The sequence below is a fragment of the Aplidium turbinatum genome, chromosome 18, assembly GCF_918807975.1.
Source record: "Aplidium turbinatum chromosome 18, kaAplTurb1.1, whole genome shotgun sequence".
NCBI lineage: Eukaryota > Metazoa > Chordata > Ascidiacea > Aplousobranchia > Polyclinidae > Aplidium > Aplidium turbinatum.
In genome coordinates this window covers 6038042-6063650 of record NC_137489.1, presented here as the reverse complement: position 1 = coordinate 6063650, position 25609 = coordinate 6038042, and the positions used below count along the sequence as shown (strand labels likewise).

Here is a 25609-nt window from a genome sequence, read left to right as displayed (position 1 = left end):
CTAGGGCAACCAATTTTTTGACCTAAAAACTTGAAATTTTGACTTTATAATTTACAAAATTTGACCTAATTTTGACCAATCACTTTCTGCGTTTGCAACCCAAATGCGAAATACAAAGCACATTAGAAATCAAACCGTTAGGTAAGGATATCTTCTTTTTCTAATGAAATAAAAGAAAAATGTGGGAGACTCAACGACACCACAGCTAACGAACAGTTAAAAACTGCAAAAGATAAATATGGAGTGTCTTTAAATATCCCGAAATTACTAAGAGGGTTCTGCAGTATTATACTTCAACATCAAGTAATGTTTCACATTATCGCCTTTGAAGTTCCTGTCTCTCCCCAAAACAATGAAGAAGCTTCTCTCTGCTGATACAGAGGTTGCTTGGGAGTTCCCCAGCAGGCTATAGAAATGTGGTGAAATATCATCTCGTCCAATTTTCACAATGCACTTGATGTCATTCCTTCAGATTCTTGCTTTAATATATTGTTTAACTTTAGGCATAATTATAGGCTAGCTAAAGACAAATTTCAGAACATCAGGAAGCTAAAACTTCAATACTATATGTATAATAGTTTGAACATTCACCTAAGCAAGAACAAAGACCACGTTACCTGCCTTCCACGCCTAGCCTACTTAATATTCAATCGTCAGTAGTGGGCGAAACAAGGTTATTACCTCAGAAATTGCAACAAATGAATTATTACGTCAGAATAACAACAGAAATTGCAACAAAAAATCAGTATCTGTGTAGCTTTAATAAAATATCAATAGAGAGAATAAAAACTACGCTAAAAGAAGATTTTGACCTAACCATGAAATTTGACTTTTTTTTTACTTAATAACTTTGAAACCTCTCTTCGTGTCAGCCTGAAATTTAGTTTGTGAACGTTTTATAAACTTTGAACAAGGCAGAAAAATTTTGACTTTATTGACTTTTGGTTGCCCTACTAATTACATCAATGTTATTCATTTGTGAGCTTTTCATCTTTTGCAGGGAGGCATTGGAGGCTTCTACTGCTTCATATTGCAAGCTTCTTTGCTGAACTTCAACTATTGAATGTCCCTTGGGTTTGGTCATAAGTTCCTTTCTGAACTCTTCATACATGGTTGAGACAATGACCATTTCTATAAATTTTTCATCTAGTTCGTCATCGTTAAACTCACAACTTTTGGCTTTTTCTCTTAGGTGAGATAGATATGAGGTAATTGATTCATCTCTTTGTTGATGAAGCTGAGAGAATTCGAGCCTGTGAAATTCTGAAATTCACTTTGCTTGATACGTCGATTTGTGATTCGATTAGATTCCCAATGTGAGTTGGATCTCTCTGTTGCGCTGCTGTAAGTCCTGATGAAAGTATTCACCTCATACCTTCATCTCCTAGGGCTATGCGGATCTTCGTAGCTTTTCTATAAGGGTCGGTTATGTCATTATCTTAAAAAAACAGTTCGATTCTTGCTTTGAAAGCATTGTAAGACTAAGAGTCTATCAGTGGCTGGTGCTGCCAGTCCATCATTGGCATTTTTGAAGCCATGTTTAATGATAGCCCAGTTCTATGCCTTAATTCCAACAGGCTGCTTGAATGCAGGTTATTTGGTCTTCTTGACTTCTTATCTTGCTTTTACCGCTGCCACCATGTGGTATTTCCTGACCTCGTGTGGTCAGTAATTTAAACTAAAACGCAACATAAAACACTAACTTATAACAACTAAATGGTTTATTACATAACATCAGAATGGAGTAGTTCTGCTGTGCTGCTATCAGTTGTACCGCTGTAGCCTACCAGCAAATATATCATAATAGCAAGCAGTGTTGCCACTTGATTACAAATAGAATATATAATTCATATTACTACAGATGCCCTTCCATGCCATTGGTTTTTGTATACCGGACACTTGTATAATTACTCGATAATGAGCTGATAGAAGAGCATTATCGCTATATCTTATCTTAAAACTGCCAACCACGGTCGACCTGTTCGACCTGCCAACCACGGTCTCCGCAAAATACGCTTATGCGGACGATCTGGCAATTCTCCACTCCACAAAGTCGTGGGAAAATCTAGAAGACACCTTGAGCCAGGACATGCAAATCATCTCAGCTTATCTCCAGAACTGGCGACTGAAACTCAGCGAAACCAAAACTGTGGCGGCAGCTTTCCACCTATACAATCGGTAAGCTGATCGTGAGCTACATGTCCACAACAACGGAAAACCTCTGTCCTTCTGCCCCGAGCCATGGTATCTTGGGGTGACACTAGACAGATCGCTCACATACCGCCACCATTTGGTGTCACTGCGCAAGAAACTCACATCCCGCGCTGCACTACTGAAGCGCCTGGCAGGCTCTAGCTGGGGGGCGAGGGCTGACACTTTGCGAATAGCAGCCTTAGCCCTTGTCTACTCTTCTGCAGAGTACTGTGCACCTGTCTGGTGCCGCAGTGCTCACTGCCACAACATCGACACTGCCATAAACTGCGCACAGTGACCGGATGCCTGCGTCCCACACCATTGAACAATCTCCCCATTCTCGCTGGCATCCAACCTGCTGAGCTTCGTCGCGAAGAAGCCACTCTGTCCCTCGGTCGACGGGCACTGGAGCCTAACCATCTTCTCCACCACAAGATCTTTGCCTTCCCAAACGGGCACCCCCGCCGACTGAAATCAAGACACCCATTTGTGCCAGCCGCTCGGCTTCTGATCAACGAAGCTGATGAACAAGACATCTCTGCGGCTACTTGGGCGGACCATAAATGGAATTCTGAATGGAGGTCAAGCACCACCAGACTCCATTCATTCATCCCCGACGCCGACACACGCCCCATCGGCCTGACACTACAGAGACAGGCATGGGTGCGCCTCAACCGTCTCCGTACGAGCGTCAGGCTTTTCCGCTCAACCATGCACCAATGGGGGAATGGCTTCTTCCTCCTCCTGTGAATGTGGTGCCGAGGAACAGACCGCAGACCACATCATCAATGACTGTACCATCTTCAAGCCACCTAACGGAGTGGAAGGTCTGCGCGTCATGGATGATGAAACTAAAGACTGGCTGCTCTCTAGCAGCCTTCCAGTGTAGTCCGGGAACATCGTGAATCTGGGGTGGTAAAAGAATAGACCCTCGGCCCCAGAAGCTCAGACGACGACGACGATCTTAAAACTTTAAAAAATTTGGCCTTTCAGCAACAAAAGTGCCCTTTTTCAAAATCCTGCCCCCCAGTCAAAAATCGTTCCGGCGTCCCTGACTGCACCCGGTCTGGAATGAGTTTCTGTAATTTTACCGGAACAGGTTATTATTGTCACTTGCACTGCTCACTGTACGAGCTATCCACATCAGTTTTCGCTTCATTCACTCGCGTGTAATTATGGTTTCTTGTAGAACATTTTTTCCATATTGCATTTTTATGAGATTTATTTTGTTATGTTTTATTCTCTCAATTGCAACATTGTTGATAACAATATAATATTTTCATAAGCCTTAACCGTTTGCTGCAGCGACCTGCAGATTATAAATGCGCTAACCGCATTATTACACAGCATTTTTGTACAATTACAAAGCTGTTGTTTTATCCCAGACAGCAAGTCAGTCGTTTTTTACATTGATTCAACATCTGCAGACGTTAAATCAATGTAAAACACGACTGATTTTTTGTCTAGGTTTTCTGCCTTTCAACAAACAAACAATTTTCAGACTTAATTTTAAAAGCACAAAACTTATTCGCTACTCAGAATCAAAAAGTGCCGTCCATACTGTGTTTTTGTTCATATTTACTATTTTCTATTTACATATTTACTATTGTATTAGAATTGTAAATAAATGCAGTCTTGTCTTATCGCGATTGTAGCTGTCTGCCGTGGTTAGTTCCCAAGATACTTCGGTCAGGTTACGGCCCTTGTTTGACCAATATAATGCATTAAGGCACTGTGACATTCAGTAGCTTGACGTTACAGTTAAATCTTTTCATTATTTTTGAGAAAAAAAAATTTATAAGGTTGGCTTAAGAATTTTTCTGAATTATGAAATATCAGAGGTGCAAGGGTATGGGGTCGCCAGTCACTTAAATTGAGCAATTCATGCACTTGAAACTTTTCTGTTTTGAAAACTCGAATGCAATACAGGAAATAGCGATGACATTCCAAAAATACGTCATTAAAGAAGTATTGTTAACCAAGTATCACATACCCATTTTTGACATCATAATCGTCTTTTGGTTACATCATAGTTTAGATCGTTTTTTGTTAGCTGTAGTCAATCAGTTAAAAATTACCAGGGTTTTCTATGTGCAGATCATGACGACCTTTAGCATAGTGCATACTGCATATGCTTCGCTATGGTGCAGACCTATCTAATTTTAAGGAAATAGCATTTCTATGCCTTTCTGCATTACTAAAACCTTGGTAATGCGTTAATTGCATCCACTGAGAAGGATATCTGAACTTTTGTATCGTTTTATTGCCATAATGGCTTTCTTACATGATGTATTATCTATTTTTCTTTATCACTCATCAGCGCAAGTTATGAGCATAATCATTTTGTCTACATCGAGGTTAAGAATGCACAAGAATGATATAAATTTTTGTTCTGGTGACCCTAAAGTCAATACATTTTCTGTGACGGAATAAAAGTAAAAAATGCCTAGCTGGTATCGAAATTTTTTAACTTTTTGCCTACTTTAAGCTAGCTTTTGTTGTTGATAAGCCTAGTTGAGCTGTATTAAACAAAACTAGGCTATCATCAACCCAGGCAAACCTCCCGTTTGAATAATACTTTTCACTGACGTGGCTAATTTAATTTTTAGTAGGCTTAAGTATTCACGTAGGCTAGCCTATGTTGGGACTGCACATACCAAAACCAAATTGTTAAGATTTCGAAATAGAAGACAAAGACTTTTCCGTCAAAATGAAACGAACTTTTGAACATAAAAGCAATAGTTAATTCACCAAAATCGCTTTAATTTTAACATATCCAACTTGGCTTTTCAATGAGATTCGATTTTGTGAGTTAGCTAATGCTTTGATGTTAAAAAAGTTTTTAACAGAAAATTTCGACAGAAAAATCTCTGTTTTCCATTTCGAAATCTAAACAATTTGGTTTTATTATGCGCTTGAAAACAATATAAAATACAGGAAAATGTTACAACGCAGAAAGAATCATGAACTGTAAATTGAGCGATCATACAAATGAAGTGCCTGGTCAAGATATATAAATTAAATTATAGTTTTGTGTGGGAGTGTTTCAAGCAAAAAACGCTGTATTTCAGGATATTTCTTTAATTTTATTACACAATTCCTTTAGGACATTGATTTTCTTTTCGAGCTAAACTTCTCAAACGAAATATAGTCCATTGCCCGATTTGCTTCAAACACCCAGCTCCAGTTTATAGCGATTTTATTACGTTTCAGCAAAAGTAACCAAATTTTGTTTTCAACAAACTAGACTAGACGTATCGTAAAACTGTAGATCAGTGCGCTCCAAATTAATTTTGTCGGTGGTTATTTGTTGTTGTCGTGTCCAGGCTTACGCCCAGTGGTTGAAGATTTGGATTAAGTGGACGGCAAAGCAAGGAAGTCAATCTTCGTGTCCACCTTCAGGCATTCCTTTAAGTGTCCTGCCAAAGACACAGCCACATGTTCTTGAGCGGTGTCGAACCCACGTCCTTTCGAACGTCGTCTCAGGGCTCTCACCACTCGGCTGTGATTTATTGCGAGCCAATGACGATGCTAGTTCCAATTAGGCCTACTAACAAAAATTTTTGAAAAGGTTATTTTATAATGCTGGTTAACAATATGACATGAATAGTCGAAACGTTGCATCAACATGAGTGTAAGGATGCGAGATAATTTCAAAAGGTAATGTCACTAATCCCCATTGAACTACTTTGTTCTGGTGCAAAGCAAAAGTAAATCAATTGCAGCAAGTATTGTGATGTAATTTTATCGTAAATTCTGTTTGTAGGCTACTCTGCAGGAAAGATCGACCAAACACCGAGTGCGATACGTCATTTGTGGACAGTGAATTGTATTCATAGTACTCACATTGCTCACTAAAACAAAAAGTTTACGAATATCTGTTTACGTTAATACTGCGCCTTCAAAATTTGAATAAAAAAGCTGCGAGAATTGCTTTTATTGTGCCTGGAGTTGCTTCAGTTAACCTCAATTCAGAGAAGTCATTTGTATGGTTTGTAAAAGCGAGAAAATCTAAGCCAGGGGTGTGCAACCTTTGTTACAGGAGGGCCAGATATAAATAATTGGGTAAAACCGCGGGCCGCACGTTTATTTAACATATGATTTCTAGTAGTTGCAGGCACAAAAGAGTAGTTTTTCTTGTTATTCATGTTATTCTTATATTAGGGGTTATCTCCTTTCAGAAACAATAAGTTAGGACGCATAAATATCTGAAGAAAACTGCTATTCAAATTTATTGTCACACTGTCTTTAAACGAGCTCTGTGAGAAGTTTGCAGCTGGCTTCTTTTCCTGACGGCTTTTTCCAAATTTACTTTAATGGAAGTGATCGCAATTCGAAGTCCATTTTCCAAGTGTTGGTCTGTCAGAACCGATCAATAGGGAGATTTCATGACGCCCGTTTTAGAAAAAAATGTTCGCACAAATACGTTGAGCCAAAAAGTGCCATTTTTGAAGCCATGGATTTTTGAAATGTGGAAAGTCATCTTAGTTGAAATGTTTTCGGTAAAAATCGCCAAGATTCATTTTTAAATACTTTGCTTTCAAATCCTTTTTCTCTTGAAGATCAATCAGTTCAAGTTGGATATCAGCTGGTGCTTTGTCAATGTCCGTGTTGAATGGCGAAGAGAATATATCAAACAAATGTTCATGAGATTTGAAGTCCTTGAAACGAGCCAAAAATTCATACAACAATTTTTCAAATTTAGTTTTCTTCTCCGGATGCATTCCATAGTCTCTCAAAGTTGGAAAGTGGAAAAGATGTCATGTCTGTATGTGAGCTTTCCAAAGTCGTACTTTCTTCATAAAGCCTTTTATGTGACCATACATTTTTAGAAATAATTGATTAAACTACCATTCAACGTTTTATAGGCAGAGAAAACTTTTTCTCGAACCGTAGAAAATTTCATGATCAGATCACCGCTTCAATGCGTGATGGAAAGCTACAGATAAATCTGCATCTGGCATTACAGAGTGCAAAAAACAGTGTTGCAGAACGCGTTTTCGAATATTAAATTCTCATCAGTGCAACTACGTTTCTGAACGCAATAACAACGGTTAACTTTAAACTCAATACAATACATTACAAACATTATAAGGACATATTCTCAGTGTTCAATTGAATATAAATAAATCCAGAGACATCAGAATAGAAAATTAAATACAGTGGATTGGCGGTGGCCGGTGGGAGACTTCTAAAATGGTTAACAGAAGGTGCGAAATCTACAATATTCCACTTCACAATGAATTGTTCAAACGCACCAGACTAAACTAAATTACCGTATAAACATGTTTCGCGGGCCGCACACAATTCAAAATTAGCACATCTTCGCGGGCCACATAATTTTTCTTCGCGGGCCACATTTTGCCCGCGGGCCGCACGTTGCACACCCCTGATCTAAGCTGTTTGTTACATATTGCCTTCCCTGCGATATATACTTTTTATTGGTACCCGGTCATTTGGTCGACAGGACGTTAGGTGGACAAAACGATTCATTTTAGGGTTAGGGTTAGTTAAGTAACCCTAAAATGAATCGTTCTGTCGACCTAACGTCCTGTCGACCAAATGTCTTGTCGACCAAACGTTGCAACTACGTTGTTGAATTATTGCGGTGGCACCATTGTTTCGAAGAAACAAAATTTGTAATTGAGAATTAACAATTCAAAAGTTTAGGTCAGAAAGAGCAGAACAACCTGCCCTCTTCAAGCAAAATATAAAAATTTGGTCCTTTCTGTTAGGCGAAAGTATCACCAGTCTGGCCATTAATTTAGCTGCGTCTTTACTTTAGCTCAAAGCTACGTTGGCGAATGATGTTATTTTTTGTTCACAAGATGAAATTTGCATTTTATTTTCTCTAGGACTATGTTGAAAACGTTTGAGGTTCTAATTCTAACCTAATGCTTGCTTGTCCCATTTTTGAACAGTCCGTATCATCGTAAAACATATTTGGCACCGTCACTAAACAAGAAAGGTCCACAAAGGATTTCGAGGGGAAGGGGTGAGATGTTGTTCACACAGCACTGAGTGTATGGACAACAGCAATATTAAAAAAAAATTCACATTCTAAGTAGGCTAAACTTACTGGGTTTTCTTCACTTTATTCTCTAGTCTAGGTCTAGACCTATATCTTTTATTGTAAGCTATGACATCAAAACAGAAAAAATCGTATTTCTTGTTTTAAAGGTGTTGTTTTTTTTTACATATGCGTAATAATCAGTAGTCAAACGATAGAATAAAAGATTTAAATGGCCATTAACACGCAAGACACTTAGCAAATTCCCTTTGAAATAAATTATTATCTCTTGTATGCCACGTTTGAAAAGTAAACATTGGCTGCAAAACACACACGAAAGAAAATATTGAATTTGTGTTCTCTCATTACAGAAGAAATTGTAAGCAAATTGATTTCAATACAACTCTGATCTTATCATTTCTTGTATCAGAACAAATAATCATACGGGCAAGGGCGGAGGCAAAGGGGCGATTGCTCTCCTCCCCCTAAATATTTTGAATAAACATTTCACTTTCTGTTACAGCATCATTTGACAGAGTTTTACGCTACTATGGATTTAGGCTGAATGTACTCCCAGAATGCCCAATTTTATGGTATTTTTCTCAAAATTTTATGGGGGAGGCCCTCCAGACCCCCATCTGGGTGCTTCACCTTCGCCAACTTGTTGCCGGGATCACTGTGCAATAATACAATAGTCCATGTGCAATTATATTTTTAGACCCCTCCGAAATTATTTGCTGGCTACGCCATTGAATACAGGCCTACGTTTACTTGAAAAAGTTTGTTTACTTTACGGTCAATAATTGAAAGGTACTAACGACCTTTTTTCGTCGGCCTGGAAGAGCAAGACAGATCTGGCTTAAACCAGAAATAACTAACGTAAGGTGAAAGGTCATATTTTGCAACCGAAAAAAAACAACTTAGCATTTTGCTAAATTGAAACGGTAGCACAAGAACTGCTTGACCAAATTTCGCAGAGACAATGTTGCAAGTTAGAGGTTTTGTTTTCGCAAATGCGTACCTGCCTACAAATTAGCGGAAAAGAGAAAAGATACAAGTAAAAGCCTCATCAATTAGGTAAATTGCAGGGTAATTGTTTTTATGGTTAATAAAGAAAATAATTTCGCATCGCTTTTTTTGGACTTTGTAGCTCATTCGCATGCACTCTGTGAGTGGCGTAGGCTACTTCACGTATTGTTTTTCAAGATAAAAGACTCTACTGATCAAATACATCGATCGTGCTTTTTCTTGGTGAGCAACAGATTCTTCAAGGAGATCATGAAACTGCACTGACAACTTTTGCAGAGTAATGCCGACGTGACAATGGGAAGCAACAGCCTCGTAAAATCAAAAATATTGTTTGCGAGAGGTTTCCATATTTTTTTTTACAGAAATTGTTCAACAAATAAATAGCACGGCTATAGAATGGATTTAGCAAAATATTAAGGTTTTTAGCAAATAGGTGTTTCACCGTGTTTGTCCCAATTACAATTTTACTTACGTATCGGCTGCATATTTGTCCCTCGCAGAAGGAAAAAGAAGTCGCAATGCATCACTATATGCAAGTGCAATAGATTGGATCGAAATAGTTTTCTGGAGAATCTCTCTTCTTTGAAATTTTTAAGTCTAAGTTTATTGCATAAATTTATTACATTTATTTTTATCAATGAGCTATTTTCATGATGAGCCAACATGACAATTTAACGCGTCAGTGCTTCCAACTCTGATGACTCCACCTGCTTGCTTCCAACCGAAACGAAGGAACCTGATGATGATGATGAGTGACCTATAATAATTTGTTCATGTCTATTCTCCCCCTCCCCCCTTCATTCATGGAGGCTACATGCATACATTGGCATTCTTCTTTCATATCTTTGCAAGAAGTAAAGAAAAATCAAGTTTTAAAATCTGATAGAATACAATGCAGCGGACCTATCAATCGTAGCAATTATTACGCAAACGTTTAGTTTCTGTAAAAAAATCAAGAAACATTGATTAATTTATTTTTTTGATGCAAAATATTTTCTTGTTAATTTCATATCATGCTTGTTATGATCTAGTAACTAGTATTGTTTTTGGATATACGTCAATTGACACACCAGATGGAATTTTCTCGACGAGATCACGTGGGCACATGTTTAATGCAAACAAACTAAAGCACCCTTGCGGGCCTTACCCAATACCCATACAACAAAGTACGTTTGAAGACGTTAAATGACGGATTTTTCTGTATGGGTACTTACCTCTGTGAAGAAATGCGTAACTTCAAGTTAAAGTCTCCTAGGAATATTCCAGTCTGAGTGCGCAGCGTATTTGCGTTGTTTCAGCGCGTTTTTATGCAATCAAAGCAAATATCTAAAAAGAATTTGAACGTCTTAAATTACAATATAGGCCTAGACATGAAGAGTTTTACCATTGAATGAACATTCCTGAAAGCTTCGTTAAATAATAATTAGGATACTTACCGCTACCACTTACTACTACTATCTGGGCGCTTGAATGGGATTACGTTTCATGTCCATAGTAAAGAAAGTTAAACAATGTAAGACGAACAAGAGCTAACTCGTCTTAGTAGCGCTTAGTTCAGGTAATATTTTGGTAGTTAATTTTCCACTAAAGAGTTTTCTGAGTTGCAAGTGGGTAAGCTTTACCAATATGACGTCATATTTACCAATATGACGCGTTTCAAAAAAACTGTCAGTGGAAGTTGTTGGCGTTGCTTCTATGACGTTATTTGTAAATAAAACAAATCCGCTGCTTTCAAATATTGTTTAGACCAACCCAGCCAGCAAAATCTGTCAGTTTACATCTATTCAACGTCTGCAGACTGAATCAATGTAAAAATGATTTTGCTGGCTGAGAATAGAAACTGAAACAATAGGTGAAAGATAAATAAATTACAGCTCACCTAATAACCGCTGAAAAAAAAAAATACTGTTTTGGTCTCTGTTTAACTAAACCGGTTAACAGAGGTGTGATAAAAATTAATCCTTTATTTTTATCAGTTGGTTTCGTATCTGAACACATGGTAGAGTAGATGTAGATTAAATATACTGCTAGCAATGTTTAAAATATTTTTTTCGTATCTGAACACATGGTAGAGTAGATGTAGATTAAATATACTGCTAGCAATGTTTAAAATATTTTTACGTCTTGTAAGCTTTCATATTAATCATCAACATAAAAAGCTTACATTTTTCAACCAAATTTTGTGGCAAGTTTTTTTTTCAGGCAGTTGTAAACTTGTAAAACCTTCGGAAATGCAAACGTCAGTTTTGTGCTTGTGATCACTGATCACCAAGTGACGTCCATGACGTCATATGCTATGCCGAACCGTTGCATTGAAAAGCGTGTTTTTTGTCAATCTGATTTGAATGCATAATATTTGTATTTACGATTTGAAATATTTACGTTGCAGTTTGACAGACAACTTTCATGATGACGTTACTTTTTTCGTGATGATGTCACACTGTTCGTTTCGCTTAGTCACCAGAACTAGACATTTTGCACAGCTTAGCGGAAGCAATATTGCCAGCAGTTTGCAGGTTGGTCAGGAAATCGCAGTCATTTACATAAACTATTAAGACTCAAAAGCCTTGCACACGGAAAAACAATTGATGCAGCAAAATGCTTATGCATAGTGACTGAGTTTGCCGATTTGCAGTGTCATTAGGGTATGACGAATTGCTTATTTATAGCGGTCAGCTTTTTATTCGCTTAAACTTTCTTGAAAAGTGCAAGGGTCAAGGGATTCTGTCTTTCGCCACTTTTGAGACAGTTAGACTAAATATAAGAACTGGTATCGAGCAACCATAAGTTAGTTCGTTATCCAAATTACGCAGACCACGAGTCGCCTTTGGAACGCGGTTAATCGTGCTGCTAAAAATGTGGTCTCCTGTCTGTTTTTCCATGTCATCACTCACAGATCATAGAAGCAGGTGCAATCCACCAGTTGTATAGGGCCTATTTTGGCGGAACAATACGATACAATTGCGAGCTGCATCCAGGCTTTTCTTCATGTGCATTGTGTAGTTGTGCACTCCGATCAGCAGCTGTTTACGTTGATACTGCGCATTCAAAATTTAAATAAGAAGAATTGCTTTTATTGTACCTGAAGTTGCTTCAGTTAACCTCAATTTAGAGAAGTCATTTGTCTGGTTTGTAAAAGCGAGAAAATCTAATCTAAGCTGTTACAAATTTTAAACCAAATCGTTTCATTTAAAACTGAATAAATACTTAAGTTTGGGGCCAAATGGTATGCGTGCCTGTGGCAAAAAGCTTTGTAGCTGGAATGCCTACAAAGTGTTATTCTAACTAAGCAACCTTAGTATAGATTTTTTTTTCATTCAACTTTGATGTAGGCCTAATGTAAGTTGTAGAAAAATTAGAAAAAAAGAAAAAGGTGTACGCAGAGAGGAAACGACAACGCGTGTTTCATACGAAGCATGAAAATCTACAACTCGTCACACTTCGATAGTTGTTTGAAGATACTCGTTTGTAAAAATGTGTGTCACTGTCAATATCAGACCAAATATATATGTGTGTTGTGTATTTCTGTCAATCTCTTTGAAAATGATAAGAAACTACGAATAAGAGAATTTACTACTTTTGATCTGAAATTAGGATTAGGAAGTCTTTTCATTTGGCAGCTCATAAACTCAATAGAAAGCGATGCAGCCTATTTGAGCCAAGGTTGTTTCAGCAGCATTTTCTCAATTTATCTTAAAACACTTTTATCATATGATTTCATATCGAATGTTCTATTTAAACGCACTACTACGAAAAAAATGATTATCCAGGTCTGCCGCTCTGCAGTATAAACAAATAGTTGCAGGAAAAAATGATGAGTGCGTTCAAACTTCAAACGCCTTCAGGGGATTCGGTAGAATGAGTATGGCCTACTTGCGTTGGCAAAGATTGTGCATTAACCCTGAGCGATAAAGCGTGTCGATTTTTAAGATGTAGGATTGTAGGTTGTAGAACTGGGTTGCCAATTTAGCGTTAGTTAGTGAAACATACAGCAGGTGTGCACCTGGATCAGCAACGAAAGCAGGGGCTCTATCCGCTGTTAAAATTTGGGGGGTGATTTTTGGACAGTGGGCTAAAATCGTCATAGTAATTTCAAAAACTCCAATGAGTGGGGGGGGTGATCACCCCCCTCACCCCCCCTTGGATAGAGCCAATGAATGAAAGCATTGTTGTAGTTGCTCTATTTGCGGTCATATGTTTGTTGCAGCAAATCAATCTGCTTGTTGAATCTTTCTCTGGGCTACGCTTAATTTCCAGCTCACAAAGTTTGTCATTTTTACATTTGCAGACGTGGAATCACTGTACAAAAGAATTAATTTTGTTTTAAATTCAGTATTTGCGTCGCGCAGCCTGTTGCAAAAATAGCTGACTACCTTTTTGTCTTCAGAAACTTAAATTTGAAATGCAAGATTATTGCAACGTGTTTTTAAGCCAGCCCTGTGGCAACGCATCATCGGCATCATATTGTTTATACTGATCAATGGTCATTGTTTGAAGACGTAGAATAAACGCAAAAACTTAACCTTTCCTGTGGATTGGGTTGCTTGATTAGAAAGTTGGTTTCCGAATAGCGGGGGTGTAGTTTTTCAGCAAACAACGAAAAAAACACATTGTCACTAGGATTTGGTTTTCAGCCATCATGCACCGAATTTGCTAAAATGAGATGTCAAGAAAGAACACTACTTACAAAAAACCTGTATGTTTCAGAAAAGTAGATGTAATTTTAGAAGATTTTCTCCCAGAGACTAGTTTTCTACGGTGATTTGTAAAGAACTTGTTAAAGATAATCTTCACAATGAGCAAAATGGAGATGAAGTATACTAAAGGGTAAGTTGTCTGTTGTGTTATGCACCGTTTTACTTTGCAGTTAAGCTTTTTTTTTAAACCAGAAGCAAATTCTAGAAGCAGAAGAAAAAATTATGAAAACTTTACAATTTTTAACAATCAAATGTGTAAATACGATAAGAAAATAAGTATCCGTATTCTTTTGCAGCAGAAATAATGAGAAAAATTGAGGCCTCTAAATCTGATGCTTCTACTTCGTGTGTGTCTTTTGATCAAGCCTACAACAAAGTTGTTTTTGCCTTATTCTCACTTTCATTCAGTCGAATACAGTTTTACTTAACTTGCAAAAGTTGGCCCTTTAACATCATTTAAACCTCGCTAGACGCAAAACGATGCAAAAATAGCACCACCGATAACTCGGTGGACAGTAAGTTGATGATCCGCATCTTTTCAGTCATGCGTTTCGTTCAGGTTGTGATACATGTTGCTTACAAGATTGAATTGATTGTGTCGGGTGCGTCGTAAAAAATAACAATTTCACATCACACTATTAGCCTACAACTATTGCACACCTCAAGTAATAAAAGGTTATTTATACAATGAGTGGGTATTGTGTTAATGGGTTGAGATGACGACTTAATTTTACGAGAACGTTTGCTCGCATTAAAATTGGCATTTTTATGTTGTAGCATGACCTGACAACAAATTCAGATTTATCATAAACGTTTCAAAAAATTAGGCCACTTTGTGTGGTTGCTTAACATAGAAATTTTGTTAATAAGTTATTTGGTGTTGAGTTTTCCAATCGGTGTTGCCCACTAGCAAGTACAATCTGTTTGTTTAACAAATAATTTCCCAACTTATCTCAATTGGAGCAAATTTTCAACAAGATTTTACTCCCAACAATTGTTGCCTTTGCGTTTTTGCTGCGTTATAAAATGTTAACTGATGACAAAACCCCTCGAAAAGTTCATTTTCAAAGTACGACAATGCCGTTATCTCCAGCACGTTCTGCAAATTTTCGATAAGACCAAAGCCAAATCATAAACAAACACATGAATGTCATGCCGACGGTACAAGACAAGAGTTTTTTCAAGATAAGAAAACAAAGCCCGCCCCTATTTTTTGTGTGAAATTCCCTTTGTATAAGCTTGCACGATTTGGAAACGTCGTTGGCGCTTATGAGCTAAAAGGCATAAAGCATCCTTGCCCGAACCAATAGCGTAGTCAGAAGGGGGAGAGTCGAATCTCCGCCTTTAAGACGCAACCCCTTTAAGTCAAAGAAATTCCTTATTATTGATCCAATTAATGTGACGTCACCATATTTAATAGGGGGTTTTAACACTTAAAACCCTCTTTAACGGCTGTGGTACTAGCCCGTCGACGTCATGTTCCGCCACTTAGAAGGACAACGACGAATGGCGAATCAAAACATTGTGTGCTTCACTGCTTAACAAGCGAAACGAAAAAGTCTTGTCTTTTCCTTGAGTTTGGCAATAGAAATCAAAAGTATACAAGCAAGCGTTTTTGTGTTTTATAGTAGCCTATGCTTTCAACTGCATTCGCACGCTTCAAAAACGTTTGCAGCCCTTCAGCATAGAAAAGAATTTTCTTGAGAACATTTTGTAAATATAGTTTGTTTACTATTAGACCTTCATGTTTTTCTTGTTTGCTACGTTATTTCATAAATACGGTAGGTGGTACCAAGCGACACGTGTTTTAAACTTTTAGAATCACCAAGTGTTTCTATCCACAAGACACCTTTACATTAAACAAGTGAAAGCTGCAAAAAACAATTGTCATTCCTAAGCAATGTGTGGTCCTCCGTGCTACCCTTAGGGCATTGCTGTCTATACCAAGATGACACCGCCTGTTCTTTTCATTCTTTTCTCCATTTGCACCTGTGACTTGCGAGCGAGATAAGAGATTTTCTACTTAAATCCTGGTTGCGTCTGACCGAGATACAGAACAGTATGAAATCCGCTTGCCGCGAACAGTTCATTCTCCGCACAGTTCTCTACATAGTACATTGCACATTGTTCTCTGCACCGCAACGAGTTTATTCTATACACAAGACTGTTTGATATCACCTTCTGAAGTAAAACTTTCGAGTTTCGATATTCAAAATAGTTTTCAGGCTATGAACAGTATCGCATTGATATATTTATTGGAAATTATTGCTAGCTACTCCAGCCACCAGGCAACTAATAAACACAAATAATATAACCAAAAAAACCCGGATAGGAATGTCGAACGGAAGACCTTTCTATTTGGATTCCAACTATGACCCAGACAGCAAAATCCGTCCTTTTTGCATTGACTTAGCTTCTGCAGACGATGAATCTGATGGCTTTTGTTGTCTGGGGATGCTGTTACCTATTTAGTTTTTGAAGCTTTTCTAAATTTTTCTTCTGTGCTTGCACATGGTTTGAACCATCAACTCAAGTCTAGATACCAAAACTGACACCTTAAAATCTCTTAATCTTCCATAATGTTTTTTTCGGCAGTTCCTTTTCAAAAGGCCGGAAAAGTCAAGAGGAAATTGCAGCTTTGAAGGAACGACGGATGAGTCAATACGAAGGAAAAACGGCGAGCATGCCTCTCTGTGTCTTCAATCTTATGAACGCAATCCTTGGAAGTGGGATTCTTGGCCTGGCCAATGCTGTTGCTAACCTTGGGATCGCCTTGTTTTCGTAAGAGCAGTTTTATTGAATGTTCTTACCATAGCCGTAGGAGACTAAAACATTTTGGGGGTGCGAACAAAATTTTCCCAAATTTTGTCTGCCAATATATATTGACAAGCGCAACAATTTACCATTTGCCTAAATAACTAGACATTTTTGCCAACAAAATTTGCAACTTTTTTTCTGCAGGGGTGCGACTTCCCCCTCCCCCCTGCAACTTCTGCTCTTACGGCTATGATTCTTATCAATTACGGTTTTGTAGGTTTAAAACAATATAAATCAGAAACTAAAAATTGAATGAGGCAGTTGACCAGGCATTTAGTTCAATAGGCCTAACATAAGACGCTCTTCTGGTGAAAACTGAGCTAAAACTTGTAGCCTACCCCGTAATTCTCTAAAGTCTAAACCAGAGGTGTGCAACCTGTGGCCAGTAAAGGGAAAATACGTGGCCCGCGGCACGCTTTGGTTTTTGGCCCGCGCTAAGAATACTTTGAAAATCCAGTAAATCTGTCAAGCTTTTTAATCGTATTACCGTAATTACGTTTTTGGGTGATCTGAGTTCTGCATATCAAGAGGCCGGTTGTGCTTTACCAAAGAGCGTTGGCTAAGCGAGGACCACATGCTCAGATGATTTTGTCACCTGAGGATAAAAGTCATGGATGTTTGTAAATCAAAGGGTAACCTATCCATGAAATGGAAAACGAAAGCTGGTTATATGATCTACTTGTCTTTAGTTTTGGCTGTCTCAAAACAAACTAAATCGCTTTTTTTTCGTGGTATGGAAAGTCGATGAGAAATGCAAGTTTGGTTCGCGGTCTAACCGGAATGCGTAGATTGTATTTGGCCCGGCAGTATGAGAGATTGTACACCCCTACTTTAAAACAAGAAAAGATGCTTCTAACATAACTAGATAGTTCAGGCTAACATTGCTCTTTCGAACTATTTCGCATTGACTTTTGATTGATTTTATTCCTTCAATGTGAGTTAGTTTCTACTTATACAAGATACAGTACTGTAGCCTATATTCGATCGTAACATTCCGGTCTCTGTTTCTCTTGCTTTGTTTGTGTGTTTTTGTTACGACATCTTCATAATATCTTACTCTATTTACACGAAACGACTACAAAGAAAAATTTCCATCTGGGTTATTATTTTTGTTCTGAGACAGGACTTTTACTTAGATATAAGCCCACAAACCAAAGTTTATTTCATTGTACTTTTTTTATCTCTGTTGCGTAGAGAATACAGATGACGTAAAGTTGGTGTAAAATGTAAAAAGTATCTTTTTTCAAACTTTCAAAATGATGTAGTAAAACCCAAAAAACTAGACTAAACCTACGTTGTACGAAAGTGACCCACTGCAAAACATTTTTTTCATGATATTACAACATAAATGACTAATATACTACTAAGCTTGTATAGCACATTACATCAACACAATGTAAGTACCGCCACCAACTGCCCCCTTAGCCCTTTCTGTGACGACAATGATCTAAAAAACACTATAAAAAATGCTCTTACCTGGCTTCGACGCTGGCGTGACAAGATATGATGAATAAACGTAAGTAAGAATGTTATATTCTAGAAATCTCTAAAGCGGTATGATCCTTTATAAGCTTTTGCTTCAGTTTTAACTTTTTATTTTTGTGACGTGAAAGCTTTTTATTTCATTTTTGTCTTTTGCAGGGTTATGTTAGTTGCTGTGGCCGTACTTGCTTTCAACAGCATTCGCTTGTTGATTGAAATGTGCGACTACACAGGGAGTGCTTCTTATGAGTCAATAGGAAAAGCTGCGTTCGGTCTGGTTGGAAAAGTTGTCACCGTCCTTAACATTTTTATTCATACACTTGGAGGTGAGCACTTTAAATTTGCAATGTCTTATTTGACAGATTTTTTATCAAGCCGTTACTGAAAAAGGACGTAGGAAAACCTATCCCTTGAAAGTAAATAGTGACAAGTAACAGTAAACACTTAATACCGATATTTTGCATTATGGCATGTGATTGAAAGTGAAATCATGTTTACAGTGTTTGGCTTGCTTGACATAAACCATTTACGCCTTTTGTTTCTGCGTCTTTTTTCATGCTTTCAGGTTTCAATAAAGTATCCTACATGCCTTAGTATTCTGACAAGCTTGTGTTTTCAAATACGAATTTCTGAAATCAAACATTTCTGTTTTTGCATGTTTTCAGCAATGTGCAGCTTTCTCTTCATCGTCAAATACGAACTTCCAGAGGTTATAAGAGTGATTGTAGGAGCTGGACCTTGCGACCCGTGAGTAGCGAGCTTGCGTTGACATTTTTGCTTGGCCTGTCGAAATTATTCCTTGCACAGCAAATCACTTTTTTAAACGAGTCGACTTGCAATATTTGTCAAACTGTTGTCCATGAAAATGTGAACCTAATCCATCATAGCTGGCACCGATGCTGCATCTCTAAATAACTTGCAGAACTTATTGGATAAACAAAAATGTTAGGTGCATCTAGCCAAGCCATGGGTGCATCATGCCGACAATAATCGCAACCTAACTTGTTCAAAAAACTATACAAAAAAATTAATGTAACTCGGACTTTTATTGGGAGGATGTTTTTAAATGTTGGCCTAAATAAAAGGCTTCCTAAAACTGCTAAATATAAATATAGTTTGTAACTTTCATTTGAAGAAAGTCTTTTTTTATGATAAAGAAAAAAGATAGGCCTAGTAGGCTGCTTATAACATGCTTTGTAGTGTAGCCTAGGCTTCGTCTTAGGACTAGTATATCACCTTTCCCACTCTCAAATGTGATGTTTTTGGAGTTGGTTCAGTAAATGTGTGTAGATGGCAAAAATGAGTTATTGACTTCTTGTAGTAACCGACAGCGTATACAACTTTTACCTTAATCAAGATAACGACTACAAAACGTTGCATGCCCATTGTTTTCAATTGATCATCTTCCATTTCCAGGGCGTGGTATTTGAATGGAGATATCCTAACAATAATGGTGACAGTTATCATCATAATGCCCCTTGCTGCAGCAAGGAATATTGGATTTTTGGGCTACACTAGTGGATTTGCAATGGCTTGTATGATATTTTTCACTGCAGTGGTATGTAAATTCGTTATGAGTTTGAAATTTAAACTCTAACTGTGATTCTTAGGCTATCTTGAAAATACTGCTTTTAGACGATTTTTTCTTTGGTGCTTTAGCTCTTGTTATTTTGTAATATAACTAACTATAAAACGCGTTTCAACTCAAAAAGAAAATGGAAATTATTTAGCTAGTTTTTAACCTTGTGACCATGTACCAGTCATGCAGAAAGTTGTCAATAAATTCACTGAATCTCAAAATTATTTTGCATATACAGTAACTTAGGCCTACTTGCAGAAAACCTGCATCAGCCTACATGTTTACTGGCCAATTTGATATCTATTTATGATAAACTATATGCGGCCGTTTAGTTTTTTAAACTTAACCTCATTAAATTTATTTGCTTACCCTACTTTATTTTTTTGTCCCAATCTACGTCTTTAATCGCGGTCGGTAGCCTTTAGGCCACCAAGCTTAGATTTGGCTACATCTCTTTTCAAAACTCTATGCATTCGTACCTTGCATCTTGTTACCGTATTTTCATCATCACCGTATTTCATAATAAATTTTTATTTGTCAGATCGTCGTAGAACATTGGATCATCCCATGTCCCATTAGAGGTCATGAAGTCTCAGACGATGCAGTTAACGAAACAATGGTGGAAACCACAGGTTGTCATTTAACTGTTAACACCCCTGCTCCAAATATTTTATGAACTTCTGCTCGGTTGTAGGCTAATTAAACTAGTGTAGTGGTTGAAGATTTTTATTTGAGTGAGAGCAAAGAAGTTAGTCTTCTCGTCCACTATAAAATATTGTATGATTCTAGTTGTGAAAACTATAATACAACGAATCTCGATTGTTGGCCTTGTGCAATTTGTGACTTTGTGACCTGACCTTGTGGTTTTGAAGTTAAAAATTTAATTTTTTGACTCGACAGTTATCACAAATCTTTCAATTGTTCCTAAAAAAATAATAGCCTCCATTTAATTAATCCAGAGAATGGAATTGTGGGTCCGCGGGAGTTGGTCTAAAACGCGCTGGATTGATAATGGAACAACCCTCCGAAAGTTGTTGATTAGGAAATTAAGCGGTGGTCCTATGGCGGTCTTCATTAACTGACATGTTTTGTGTCTGTTTTCAGACGCTGTATTGCGGAGCTTGTCCTCTCAAGTGACGTCAACAATGCTGCCAACTGTGTCGACAGTAGAAGACCACAATCACACAGGAGGATGTGAATCCAAGACCTCCAGCATTTATCAAGAATTTGAAGAAGGGTTAGCTCACCAGACGTGCGATGCCAAAATAGTTACATGGAATTCCAAAGTAAGCCAAAGGAAATAAGTCTTGAATTTAATTTCAATTTTAGCTTCCATATAGTCTAACTAAAGCTTAGGGGAAGGTGGGGCAGGACGGGACACTTAACTTTAATCGATGTTTTGCAGAATTCTATTTTATCAATATCGGTAACTTTGGTATCATATTATTTCTATTGTACACCACTACCAACCAGCAAGATACAAAGACTCAGTTAGTATCGCATGACCTTATAATTAACAAAAACAAAAAAAATTAAATTGTCCCATCTTGCCCCACACCTGGGGCAGGACGGGACGCGTATTGTTCATATGAGGAATCACCTGTAAAACCACAAATCTACTGATAATATCTTGTAATTTCAAAAATGACTTGCATTTACAGCACACGTAATTACATCAGGGCAAAATGACAGACGACTTTTTTCCATAAAAATCACATACAAAATTGCCACGCCCATTATAAGCAGAACAGATGTCCCATCCTGCCCCAAGCAGCTCTGTCCCGTTTTGCCCCAATGACTGACATTTTGAAATTTTCTGTTTGTTTATTATATATGCAACTCACATCTAAAAAGTCAGATACCCCAAAAAGCACTTTTATTACTGTATCTCCAGACCACGTATCATCTTCCAGATTTTTCTGAAATCATGCTAAAATGTGAAAAGTTTTGATAAGATTTCTTATAGCAACTAGCCTCTAATCAGTTATCTTGTTGCCACGACCACGTTTTTTCTCTGAACATCTCTTTTTTTTTGCAAGTCATCGAGAATCATGGTGTCCTTTAACATCTAAATGGGTAGAGGACGCTAAAGCTAATACTTTTAAAAATATCCACGGTGTCCCGTCCTGCCCCACGTCCCATCTTGCCCCATCTTCCCCCTATAGAGAGCACGGGAAAACTGGGCCCCGTAGCAAGAAAAATTGGTTTCTTTATACTTGTGTTTAGCATATAAAATGCAATATTTGAATTGAGAATTAACCAGTAGACCTGATATCAGCTCTGTACAGCCTACCTCACAATAAAAACGCTGACTAACACAGCTGCTCCGTTTTTCACGTAAGCAAACTTTTTTCGAGGTAAACAATTGTACAGGCTTATGGTTTTTAGCGCATCATTTCAATTTAAAAGTTTATTTCACATTCTAGAGTGCCTATGCTATTCCTACCATGGTGTTTGCTTTTCAATGCCACGCTTCAGTGCTTCCAATCTACACTGAATTGTCCAACCCGACGGCATCCCGGATGCACAAAGTGGCAATAGTATCCATTTTGAATGTTTTCTCATTGTACTTTCTCGCCGCAGTCTTCGGATATCTCACATTTTACAGTAAGTTTTTTATTCTTATGTGATTCCCCTACTGAGCTTATTGTGACTGTGAAGTGTTTGCCAACGTTCTGCTTCTTTTTCAGACGTTGCTGTCTTTCAATTATTCCTTTCACTAGGTGAAGTAAATGGAGCAATTTTAGCTAAATGAAAGCATCGTAATTTTGGATTCACCAAGTGATAGTTCTCAGTTGGCTATTCGTCATCAGCTTAAACTGTGTCCGTACTAGAATTTTATTTAAAAAAGAGTAGATTGAATTAATAAGCGCAAGCTCATGATATTGCTGGAGCTATTAAAATTAGCTTTGTCAGCGTTTTTTGCTGGAGAGTTGTAATGCGGTCATTTTGTACCTGTTATTTATTTATTTTAAATTGTTGACATGCAATGAACTGTTCTTGTAGGCGCTGTGGGTCCCGAACTGCTTCTAATGTACAGCGCTTATGATCCTAAAAACATCGTGATCCTCATATCACGAATCACTGTGCTGATCTGTGTCATATTTTCTACACCTCTTCTCCATTATCCGGTAAGAAAATTTACAGAACTACTGCAAAGTGAAGTTGTTGCAGCATGCACAATTCATGCAAAGTAGGCTACACGCTAAAAACTCGAAAAATGTATGCTACCACTATAAGCTACATAGCCCACATACACAGTGCACAGTGCACACATATGTGTTATTGGAAAAATGAAGAACTTTTCAACCTCAAAAACGTCTGTTTTAGGCTACGATCTCAAACTAGGCCGTACAAAAATCAATAAGTATGTTGTAGGTTATTTCATGTAAATCATCATATTTTCTTGTTCAGGCAAGAAAATCCCTCATCATGCTGTTTTTCGAAGACAAACCATTCTCGTGGATTCGTCATCTTGTCATCATGCTTATACTTTTGACCATAAGTGAGAATGAAAGTTAACAAAAATATAGCTCGGCCTATTTTCAGTGGTGTATAGCCAACAAAAATTTTGGAAGAGAGAAATAAGTATTTTTTGCACATGTGAATGATCCCGGAAACAAGTCACCGAAAATGGAACACACACAAGCGGGTCTGAGTGGCCTCCCCTAGAAAATTTTAATAAAATAAACTTTTAACATTGTCCATTCTGGGGGTACTTTCAGGCTTAATCAATAGTAATACTTTGTCAAAAGATGCAGTAACAGAGTGTGAAATTTTTATTTAAAACATTCATGGGGAGGAATTTCCCCCTTTGCTCTCCCCCTGACTACAGCTCTGCCTACGTTCATAGAAACTAGCAGGAGTAGGCTACGGATATTGTTTCAATATATATTTGAAAACCTCAAAAATTTAGCAAAAAAGTGTCCTGCAATAGACTGTGGTAGTCCTTTTATTGATATCGGTTTCTGCAAACCTAGTCGTAGTATTATTACAGATACGCGAACCGGTTGTTGGAAGTCGATATAGGCGATTACAACTAAAGGTCTTATATAGGTTTGGAAGCATGTGAGACAACACCGCTGGTGATAGATAAACTGCTGAATAAGTGACGTCAAAACAAATCACATTTTTTATATTTCCAGCTAATGTATTAGTGATTTACGTTCCTACTATACGAGAGGTGTTTGGATTCGCTGGAGCGACTTGTGCGTCTATGCTGGTTATCATCCTTCCCTCTCTGTTTTATTTACGTCTGGGTCCTGGATCATTGCTCTCCATGAAAAAGCTTGTGGTAAATAAATGTTTTAAATTACAGTGTTTGCACCACTGAGTTTTCAAGACCATTTTAAATTTTCTAAGGCTATGCAAAAATTCATATAAGGCGTCTTTGGGATAACCAAAACTCGCATACTGTGCTATATTGGTTGGACAAACGTCATCTACTTGTCATCATGTGATATTCAAACAGTCCCTGATAATTATTGTCCACATGCTCTTCCATCAAGCATTACACCCCACTGGCAATTTGTTATAAAGTGACTTACGGTAGTTATGTTAAGCTATTTACTGTAGATGTGTATTGTGTATAGACTATAAGCCTATTAAGTAGCTTAGGTAAACCCCTCAAAAACAGCATAAGGAAAACTTTATCATTATGATATCGTAAATAGGGAGGAGCTATTTAACGTCATTAGCCTAGTAGCCTATCGGAGGTTTTTAGAAGGTTAAAGTCTAATTAAGTTTTAATGAAACTAATCTTGTATTTTTAGCCTCTTTTCTTGGTGATAATGGGATTTGCGTTCATGATTCTCAGCATGGCTCTCATCATTATGTCTTGGATCCAAGGATAAGTTTTCCTCCACATCAAAATATGATATCATAGTCAAATATGAGCATGCAGATTACCGACGTTAGTTTCACGCATCAAATAATGAGTTCTTAATGAAAGGAATATACGTCTTTACTTCGTTTCGGGAGTGGAGTGTATAATGGTTAGGCCTACCTCTCCGACAGGCCTGCAATGAAGATAAAGCCCCGCGACTTGTGCAGTACTCTAGGCAAAATTTTCCTTTGGCTTTACATGTGAATATGTTTTTTTTTTAAACCGGATTATGTTAAAACAGCAACTACTAAGTTCCACAAATTCATCTTCGTAGGCTTACGAAATACTAGTTGCAGGCCTGGATCCCACTGTAATTACGTTGTTCGCAAAATTCTCGTTCAGAGGAAGTGTTCATGTAGGAGTTGTAAGCTGTAGTATTTTGCTTTGTCAATAATGAACGAATAAACAATCTAGAAACAATAATTCAAGTTGATGTTACAACTCAGAGGCAATCAATGTAAAAAAGAAACGCTTGCTCAGTGAATTTAGTTTTGTCGTATCTAGGCTTAGGCTACACCCGGGGGTTGAAGATTTAGATTAAGTGGACGGGAAGGCAAGGAAGCCAATCTTCGTGTCCACCTTCAGGCATGCCTTTAAGTGTCCTGCCAAAGACACAGCCGCATGCTCTTGAGCGGTGTCGACCCGGCGACCTTTCGATTGCCGTTCCAGGGCTCTCACCACTCGGCTATGCAGCCGACAGTGAATTTAGTTAGGCTACTTGTGTGCCTGGTAGGCTATCTCTGGCCGGCCTACGATAGGCACTTTAACGTATTCTTCTGTGCCAAAAGCAGTAGGCTACTGTAGCACAATCACGTGTGTTATTTTCAGCTTCACGCTTAGTTCAGTTTGTTTTATTTCTGACCATCACAACGAAAAACAATATTTGACAAACACAGCAGAGGTCTAGAAAAAACAAG

The 25609-nt window shown here is 37.8% G+C and overlaps 1 protein-coding gene across 1 annotated transcript; it reads left to right on the top strand.

Annotated features, from left to right (window-relative positions):
• The first annotated feature begins 13937 nt into the window (after positions 1-13937).
• Positions 13938-25115, top strand: LOC145787454 (putative sodium-coupled neutral amino acid transporter 6). Its single transcript, XM_082599198.1, has 12 exons — positions 13938-14059; positions 16525-16710; positions 18388-18554; positions 18894-18975; positions 19645-19786; positions 20349-20439; positions 20912-21093; positions 22234-22414; positions 22814-22938; positions 23222-23312; positions 23953-24101; positions 24580-25115. The coding sequence occupies exons 1-12, from the start codon at positions 14028-14030 to the stop codon at positions 24658-24660; spliced, it is 1509 nt and encodes a 502-aa protein (XP_082455324.1). The 5' UTR covers positions 13938-14027; the 3' UTR covers positions 24661-25115.
• Positions 25116-25609: the final 494 nt, after the last annotated feature.